Consider the following 9,952-nt stretch of genomic DNA (forward strand, 5'->3'; position numbering starts at 1 on the left):
GCCAATTTGATAGTTGTGCAGCTCACGGTGGGTTCATCAGACAAGAAAACACCGTCTGCCCATAGGCCAATTTTCTCAGTTGAACTTGTGTCAAATTGATAAAAACACTAACCAGTACAACCTGTGAGTGGAATAAAATGTGCTTAAAGTGAAGTTTCCTAAAAGTGAGGGAGAGGCACAAGTTTGTCTTAGGATATTATGTAATGTATACACACAGACTTACCCTGTTGGTCTAAAAATGTAGCAGGTGACTAAAGGGTAGGGTTTATTCTGGCTCACAGTTCAAGACTAGAGTCTTCCATGCCCATTGAGGGCGGCATGAACTCAAGGTACCTGGTCACATGTCACCAGTCAGGATGAGGATGATGACGGTGCAGCTCCCACTCGATTCTTCCTTCCACCTGCAGATCTCACCTGAGAGTGTCCGCCCGCAGTGGGGCGGATCTTCTCCCTCTTAGTGCTCCCTCGGTACTCTGCTGTCTACCAGAGGCACACCCAGAAGCCTGTCAAGGGCGATTCTAGACTGTCAGGTTAACAGCACAGCTTCACCCGTTGTCAGCTTGACACCAAGCACACCATTTTAAAAGCCACACCTTCTACCTTGTCCCCATAAAGTCATAACCATGTTATAATATAAAATGCATTCAGTGTAACATAACAAGTCAGAGAGGAGGACAGACAGACAAGGCTGGGTAGCTTACGTCACTGTAGACCTTTATGAGGGGTTCCTGCATGAGGCTTTATGTAAGGACCAGACTGCTTTCACCTCCACACCTCCATCCTCTTAGAAGCTGGAGTAGTCTTCTAGCTGGCTTCTTGTTGCTGACCAAAAGCAGCTTGGGGAAGGAAAAGTTACAGTTAAATCACTGGCAGAAGCAGGTCTGGATTTAGTTTGGTCTCTCTCCCTGTGGTAAACACCAAACAGAACAAGCTAGGAGAGGAAAGGATTTATCTTACACTTCCACACTGTAGCCCATCATTAAAGGAGTCCAGGACAGGAGCTCCAGTCAGGAACCTGGAGGTAGGAACTGGCACAGAGACCGTGGAAGACCACTGTTTGCTGGCTTATTTTCTCGGGCTTGCTCTGGTTGGGAGCGGGACTGCTGTTCAGTGTGCTGGGCCCTCCAACGTCATTCGTGAATCAAGAAAATGCCCCACAGGCCAGTGATGGATGTGTAGCCCTAGTTGGGGTTTCTTCTTAGGTATTTTTAGTGTGTATAATGAGCATGGAAGCCAAGGCAGGAACTGAAGCTGTGGAGGATCTCTGCTTCCAGGCTTCTTTTCAGCTTCCTTTTCCATCTGCCCAGGGGTGGGACTGTCTGTCTGCAGCACACTTAGCCCTTCTCTTGATCCACTTCATCCCAGCTCTACAGCTCTCCCTGGCAGAACCTCCATGGTCCTGGCATCTAACATTCTAGGCTATCTATTGAAATCTAGGATTCACCTTCAGGACTTCAGGCAATGTTTTCCCAAGGTCTACATCTCCCCTTAAGCCTTCAAAACCAGTAACACATAGATGACACTATTCAGTTCTTCCAGCTTGAAACAGAGCCTGGCCCACTCCACCAGTTGCATCAGCTTTTTTGTGCTGATCCTGGGTAACAATCCCATGTGTAGTTGCTTTGAGGAGCAGGGAGCCCCTCAGTTGGGCTGAGCTAAGTTCTTCAGCAGCTGCTTTAAAAATAATTGCACATTAACATGTTCAGTCTTGTGGAACCTGCCCTGACACCTAAAGTCAGATCCTCCAGGCAGATGGTAGGAAGGAATGGTGCAGTGGGGGATGGGCAGGGAGCAGGATATCTTATCTATGAAAGAAATGGGCCTGACCTTGTCACTAAATTTACTCAGTCACCTACATCTTGGAGTTGTAGTCCACCTTCAAGGGAAATCAGGGCAGGAACTGATGCCGAAGCCAAGGAGGAATACTGCTTACTGTCTTGTCTTCCGTGGCTTGCTCACCTACCCAGTGCCCACCTGCCCAGGGGTGGCACCATTCACAATGGCCTGGGGCCTCCCACATCAATCATTAATTAAGAAACTGTTCCACAGACTGGCCCACAGGCAGTCTGATTCTGATGGAGGCATTTTCTTAGTTAAGGCTGCTCTTTCCCAGATGTAGCTAGCCTGACCAGTTGACAAAAGTCGCCAGGACCGTTGTTTTACTACTAAAGACTTGTCTCTGTCTGTCGCAGGTTGTAGGTGGCCTAGATATCCACAAAAAGATGGTGGTAGATGTGTGACTCTTTGGAGAAAACCATCCAACACTTTTGCTTTCTTCTCCATCTCTGAAGATCTGCTCAAGACGTCCAGCAATGCTCTCTGTGTATTTAAATGGAAGTATTTTTCTCTGTGAAGCCACATTTTCCAACATGAGCCTCATGAAGCCAACTAAGTGTTATTGAACTCCGACTCTCTCAATAACTCTGTGTAGCACTTTAAGGTTTGAAGGACAGCAGCATGAAAAGAGCATATCGGCATGGTGGAGAAAGGGAAGGGGTTGGCTTTTTAATTTATTTTTCTTCATCTTTTATAACAAGAAAGTATCTATATATACATATGTAAATATTTATATATAGATATATGTAGCTTTCTATATATTTAGTAGGTTGGCTTTAATTTAATATACTTGATTCAGAAACAAAATGTTAGAGTACAAAAAGTGCCAAGCAGAACATAAAACATCCTTCCTTTTATTTCACACAGTTTTATATGTAGATATAGGATTGTACAATTTGCGCCAGGTATTAGGCCAGCTATTTCTTTTCTCTGTGCTTTCTCCTTTGAGAGATTGATAAAGCATTTGTTAATGCCCTATTATTTACCTTAATTACATTTTTGTAACAAGTCTGTAACTTTATTTATATCTCTGATATATTTCCAGGGACCGCGTCTTATTGCTGAGCAGCGTTTAGTCCATCTCGGTTGGAGGTCTAGTTCAGTGCTGTTGCCAAGAGTGGGCTCTTGTGTCCATAGAAGAACTGCATATGCTATGGCTGCTTCAGGCTGATACTTTACAGTCGCTGTTATTTTTATTAGGTGTCCCTGAGTAATTGTAATTAGCAATTGTGATTTTATAAAGGTCAGGAGTTTTCTGAGGCAGTCATGACTTTTTAAAAAATGTATTATTTAGTGAAGAAAATCCAAAGTAATCATGTAATGGATTATCCTTGCTTCATTATCCACAATGACTTTGTCACTAAACTGTGTATGAACCATGAATTTCCCTTCTGCATTTCAAAAGATGTATCAGTTAATCAAAAAAAAAAACTAGTGATACTTTAATGAGCACATATTTATGTAAAATCCTGTTTGCTAATCTATATGCAGAGGAGAACAGATTTTGTTCAGATTTGTACTTTTAAAATTTCTTTGCCAGAAGGCAAGATAGCACATAAAGATTTTTGTTATTTTGCCCACATGATTAGTGATGGATAATGACATTAAATTTGTGTGACATAAAAGTATGTCATGCTCTACCACATGACCTTATCCCTTCCCTTTTCTGCAAAGGTACTATTGGCTGGAAGTAGACCATTCTGGGTTAGTTTTATATGAGTCTTCCCTATGTAGTTTTTCTATTAAAATTGGTTTTATAATCAAGAATGATAATCAAGAATGGTAAAGGGCGGGTTGAATCAAGGTGAAAAAATATTAAATTGAGCACACCTGCCTGCCACCGCTGTTCCTTCAACTGAGTGCTGCACACACCATGGGCTCTGTCTGTGAGAGAAAAATCCCGGTGCTTGGTGTCTTTGCATGACATGGAGTTTTGCATGTAGATCAATTTAAAATGTACCTCTTGTTTACATAATTTGCATAATTTTAAAAGATGATGTTGCCAAACTTTGGAAATGTTAATAATACTCAAAATGAAAATCTCCACGACATGTAACTACTTTGTTCCTCTGGATCAGTGCGTGGCTTCCAATCCCAGCCCGCGGTTTGGTCTGTCCCAGTGTCAGCCGCCATGTGCTCTGCTCAAGAGGGAACTAGGCTTTTGTGAATTTTTTTGTACATAATTATTTGTTACAAATATTTTAGCAAATGCTTTCTATATCTCTTGCTTGTGCATATCTTGGCTGGCATTGTGGAAACAAAAAAATAGTGCAAACTATTTCCTTACTGGGGAATGAGGGTTTTTCTTTTTTAGTTTGTGTGAGGGAGGCGGGGAGGGCATGGTTTATGTTGAATGTTTAAATTTTCTTCTGCATGATACACGTCATGTTGTGAAATCTTTAGAGAACTTCATACTGTATGAGTAAGACAATAAAATATTTGAAACTTGCTTGGATGTGTTCTGTCATCTGTTACATCTATTACAGTTGGGAGGCCAGCCCATGCTTTCGGGTTTACAAACCTTGATACAGTGTTTTCTTGTTTTGAATCATAAGCTACAGGCAAAGTAACTGGAACAAACGAAAATGCTGATATTATCAAGTCCCCTGACTCCGCTTACCTCGCTGACCACTCACTTTCCCGACCCGGGCCTATTAGTGCTTTCGGGGTTTGGTTTACTTTTGTTCCACCCTTGTGTACCAGCCTCATTTCCAGTAGCCTTTAATGCCTTGTTCACCTGTGTTATGTGCTGGCTCAAAGGGACTTTTCTGATTGTCCTGGTGTAAAATGTAAATACTCTTGGGACCCCTTTACCTGGTCTCATTTCCTTTATTCCACAGCCTCCTCTTCCAAGCATATTTTGTCTTCCCTGCTTATAGACTAAAAATCAATGCTTTACACAGTGGCAGTTTGCTTGTTTGGCATATGCCCACTTTTCCAGAGTATCACCTGGATTTCGGTGTGTGATCGTTATTTCGGAAATGAACTGGTACGCAGTTCTTGGCTTACACATGTTGTAATTGCATTTAACTTCACACTAAGCCAGGCTGGTGACAATCTTATAAATGCAGCTGTTTTATAACTTCCATTTTTGAGAATTGTTTTTTCAGGTGGGGTTACTCTGTGTAACCCCAGCTGTCACGGAACTTGTTCTGTAGACTAGACTGGCCTGGAACTCAAAGATTCTCCCTGCCTCTGCCTTCCCAGTGCTGGGATGGATTAAAAGCTTGTGCCACCATGCCTGGCCTATTTTTGAAAGTACTGCAGAATTCTTAATGTGTTTAGCACTGTAATCGGGTTGAGAAACTCATGGTAGGTAAGTGAAGTCCCTTACCCAAATGAGTTGTGGGGTGTTGGGTATTTTAACCCAGAACATACATATGTATTCACAGATTTCAAGATATGTGTGCACTGAATAGTGGGCTCCACACTGTCGAGGATCTGAAGAGAGAGAGCCTAAGAAAATGACTTCAGAATGAAATGGAAACTCTTTAAAAGGTAGAAATATTTGTAAACTATATAGAAAAATAGGGATTGATAATCAAACCTGAAGGTCTACAGAACAGCAATAAAACACCTAATTAAAATATGGGCAAAGGACTTGAACAGACAGTGTAGATGCACATGCAGCCACTAAGCACAGGAAATGATGTTCAATAGCACTGTCATTAAGGGAATGCAAGTCACAAATCCATCTGTTTTACAAGCTTTAGACTGTAACTTCTTCCTCTCCTCCAAAAGCTAGAAAAACAGTATGGGAGAGAGACTTGGCCACCTCTTTAGTTACTACTGAATTAGGGGCTCAGTTCTGGCAGCATTGCACCAGCTAGAGGCTGGCAGCAGTCCAAGTATTCTGCCAAGAATAAACACTGCCACAGGAAGGAACAACCTGACATATTTCCTAACATGGATAAACCCTGTTACGTGAAATAGCTCTACTTTTATATTGATATAATAAAATTACGGGAGATGAATGAAATTTGTGCCAAGGGCAACAGGAAGAAATGCAATTAGCATTAAAAACTTAGTAGAGCATCAGAAGACAGAAAATTATGATGGTTGCACATTAGTTACAAAGTTGCATTATCTACAATTAACACTGATTAATGTGGAAAGCTGTATTTCAGAAAAGAATTTTATTTTACATGCATTGGTGTTTTGCCATGGGTTTCAGGTCCCCTAAAACAAGTTACAGACAGGTGGGTGTTGGGAATTGAACCTGGGTCCTCTGGAAAAGCAGTCAGTGTTCTTAGTCATTGAGCCATCTCTCCAGCCCTCAAAAAGTTTTTTAGTGAAGAATGTTTTAGAATGAAAGGTGTGGACAAGATGTTAAAGATTTACTTTCTGTGTAGTTCTCAGGATGTACAAAGTAGTGTTCACGTCTTGAGGTGTTCATCTGTGTCTTTAAAACGCCCCCACATTCCAGGTTCACAATGATGTAGGGCTGTAAGGCCTGTTGCAACCTTTCCCATCAGCTAAGCCATCCAAATGAGAGTTCTAGAGATTCTGGTTTTCTTTGGCCAAATAAGTAAAACTTTCCTAAGACAGGTATTTTGCAGCTTTCAGAATGGCTATAGATGCTTTCAATAATGTAACAGTGTATTGCTCCAATCATAACATGGCTCTTAGAACAGTAAAGTCTGTCTCCAGGTGCTCCACTATCAACTTTCATCCCTATCACTATTGCTAGGCAGACACAAGAGCTGGAGCCCCAATATAAGAATTACCAGGTTGTACCATAGCTTACCTAAGAAAATCAGTTCTCTTTTAACCCAGACAATGTAATAATAAGTAAAGTATAGTTAGAGTTGTGAAAGACGCTGCGGATCCAAAATTGGCCTTCCAGTTAGCAGGCTAGTTCAGTAGCAAGGCAGGGCCACAGAAACTGAGGTTTCGGGTTGGCTGTGGTTTGCTATCACTGGAGATGTTAAGGGAGTGATTTGGTCCAGGTTGCTAAGATAAACTACCAGCAAGATGCGGTCAAATTGCTTTCCATTCATTCATTCACATTCCAAGAGTTCTTTAGCATTGTCTCCTTCTGATTGCATGGTGCTTGGGAAGGAGGAATAAAAACACTTTAACATAGAAGCTCACTCACACTTTCTCAGGCAAAAACTATGTTACTCTGTCTCAGTTCCTTAGAATTAAACACAAAACACTGACCGTTACCCAGCCACCGATCACATTAGACATTTGAAAAGGCCATAGACGTGATTTCCCAGAAAAGCCACGTCATCACAATTAATCCCTCTCACTGGGCATGTGTTTGTACCTCCTACAGGCTCTATAGACTCCAGAATAGAGAATTCCCAACATATCCTCCTTTCAGTGAGGTTTGATAATATTTTCTCCTTTGGTGGGAAACTCCAGCAATTTCCTGTTGGTAGACAGTATATCCAAGGTACAAAGCAGCTTGAGTAGTTAGCACTACCGGTAAGAGGGAACCCAGACTTGCCTGGCGATGGTGGCAAGCACTTTTAATTCCAGCAGTTGGGAGGCAGAGATAGGCAGATCTCTGAGTTCGAGGCCAGCCTGGTCTACAAGAGCTCCAAAACTAGAGAAACCCTCTCGAAAAAACAAAAATAAAAAATTAAGAAATTAAAAAAAAAAAAGGGGGAACCCAGACTCAACAAAAACTAAGCAGGGCATGGATGGCACACATTTGTAACCCCGACTGGCACATGGGACGCTGAGGCAGCAGACTGTCCCAAGTTTGGGGCAAGCTGGGTTGCACGGTGAGTCATAGGCCAGCCTGGACTAACTACATAACCTGTCTCAAAAGTCAAAGAAGAACTGAAGAGATGGCTCAGTGGTTAAGAGCACTTGCTGCTCTTCCAGAGGATTAGAGTTTCAGCCCCAGCAACCACATCAGGCTTACAACCACCTGTAGCTATAGCTCCAGGCAAACCCCTATACACGTGTGGCAGGCACCCACCCACCCACCCCCTTACACCCTCATACACATGTGGCAGGCACCCCCCCCCCCACGCCCCTATACACATGTTGCAGGCACCTACACACACCCCTATACACATGTTGCAGGCACCCACACACACATATACCCCTATACACATGTGCAGGCACCTGCACACACACACACCTATATACATGTGGCCGGCACCCACACACACCCCTCTTTATTAGAATAAAGAGTATTCCTGTGGCAGGAATACACACACATACACACCAACTTACTAAAATTTATGCTGGATGTGGTGGTGTACACCCTGAATTCCAGCACTCAGAAAGCAGAAGCAGGGGAAGTTCTGTGGGTTCAAGGCTAGCCAGGGCTACACAGTGATACCTATCTCCAAACACACACACCCCTCTTTATTAGAGCTGGCTCAGTGCTAAAGATTGCTGACCTTTCAGACTTATTCCCAGAAATCATGGTTCACAACGTTCTCTGTTAACACCAGTTTGAGGAATCTGATCCCGTTCTGGTGTCTGGGGATACCAGGCACATACATAGTGCACATACCCAATGCACAAAACACTCATAAATACTTAGCAATTTTAAAAAATTTTTTAAACATTTACTCCCCAGCCCCCCAAGACAGGGTTTCTCTATGTAGCTTTTGGAACCTGTCCTGGGATTTGCTCTGTAGAGCCAGGATGGCCTCAAACTCATAAAGTCTGCCTCTGCCTGCAGAGTGCTGGGATTAAAGGCGTGCACCACCACCACTTGGCTCAAAAAAGTACTGCTACTTTTAGTTATTTCCTGATACTCCAACCATTGTTTTGGCCAGGGCCTTTGAGAAACAAAAGAATGTAGTATCTAAATCATGTTTAATAAAGTAGGTTCTAAACAATATAAGAAACAAGTAAATCCACATATACAGACACTAGTTATAAGAATACACTGTTTGCAAAACTGTTCTTGGGAAAATGGCTTTACGTTCATCATTTACATGAGAAGCCTTGTGATGTAGGCTTCATAAATTGCACTGAGTGCAAAGCTGAGCACGTAAGGTTCAATAGCACAGACTAGGGCCATGCCCCAATTCTGAAGCAGTCACGTCGGTGCCCTGTAGCAGGGACAATGATTCACAAGTCTTCGGAGATTTTAATGAAAATTTTCAGAGAAAAAAATGCTGTAATTTTATTTACAAATCTGTCTGTAAATGACAAATTACAAAGTTGCCTGTAAATGACAGGATTTTAAACTGTGAATCTGCCACATGGGATTAAGGGAAAAATACAGCAATTTATACTTAATGTATTAAGTATTACAAGTATTACATTTTGATATTTAAATTATCCTAGAAGCAGCGGAGTACAAGTCCTGTTAAACCTCTTCTTTCTGCTTCTGCTCTGGCTGAGACGTGAAAAGGAACCTGAGCTGTAGGCAGCTGGGAGATCATCCCCTGGTTTTATGTGTGCATCTCAAGGGTCGGAGGAGAATCAGAACCGGTCCGCTGCTCTGCTGGCCACTGCTCGGATATTGCCATACACCTTTGATGGAAGATTTCCTGTTCAAGAAAAAAAGCAGATTATATATACAAATATATTCAAATACACAGAACTACACAGAAGACAAATACTTTGCACTGCTAAGAGAAGTCAGTTGTAAAAATAGCATTTCAAAAAGCCAGCTAGCCAGACCTGAACACCAGAGAAAAACCCCCAGTTCTCTGAGCAAATTGCTGACTCTAGAACTAGATTAAATCAAGTTGCTGGATGTGTTCAGCAGCCCCCATTTTGTAGAACCTAAACTGTTCTGTTATATTTGGAATAGCTTTTCTGTGTAGAGATTTAATGAGATTAGCCAAGGAACCCTTTCTCTTCCCTAACAGATAGAATCTAAGTGAAATATTCCTGTTTTTCCCTCCTTTACCAGCTCTTTGACTTCCGTTTGGTACTTTAACAATATGAAAGCTGCTTTGTAAGTAAGGCTTGAATCCTTCTATTCCCTAAGCAGAGGAAACACCAAGGAAATAGTAAACTGCTGTTACCTAGGATAAGGTTGCAAATGGCAGTTCTCGCCATCTTGATGTTCTGGAAAGAGCCGAGAATGTGAACTTTCCTGAAAGAAGCAAATGAGTCAGGTTAGCCACGAAAGCCATGTCAGCACCGAATCCTGGGAAACTGAGAACTCTGGAAACCGCAACAGATC

At 42.2% G+C, this 9,952-nt stretch overlaps 2 protein-coding genes across 2 annotated transcripts in view; one reads left to right on the forward strand and one right to left on the reverse strand.

Annotated features, from left to right (window-relative positions):
• The window catches only part of Ppp3r1 (protein phosphatase 3 regulatory subunit B, alpha), a 47,415-nt gene extending 43,130 nt beyond the window's left edge, over positions 1-4,285 (forward strand). The window contains exon 6 of the mRNA XM_050141037.1: positions 2,193-4,285. Within this exon, the coding sequence (XP_049996994.1) occupies positions 2,193-2,240 (48 nt within the window). The 3' untranslated portion in view covers positions 2,241-4,285. The remainder of the gene's footprint in view (positions 1-2,192) is intronic.
• A 4,597-nt stretch (positions 4,286-8,882) lies between these two features.
• Positions 8,883-9,952, reverse strand: part of Pno1 (partner of NOB1 homolog) — a 17,077-nt gene continuing 16,007 nt past the window's right edge. The window contains exons 6-7 of the mRNA XM_050141355.1: positions 9,792-9,862; positions 8,883-9,308 (exon numbers count right to left, since the gene is read on the reverse strand). Of these exons, the coding sequence (XP_049997312.1) occupies positions 9,241-9,308; positions 9,792-9,862 (139 nt within the window). The 3' untranslated portion in view covers positions 8,883-9,240. The remainder of the gene's footprint in view (positions 9,309-9,791; positions 9,863-9,952) is intronic.

This window comes from Alexandromys fortis, unplaced genomic scaffold (genome assembly GCF_014885135.2).
Source record: "Alexandromys fortis isolate MF-2015 unplaced genomic scaffold, M_Fortis_MF-2015_v1.1 scaffold_7, whole genome shotgun sequence".
Classification (NCBI taxonomy): domain Eukaryota; kingdom Metazoa; phylum Chordata; class Mammalia; order Rodentia; family Cricetidae; genus Alexandromys; species Alexandromys fortis.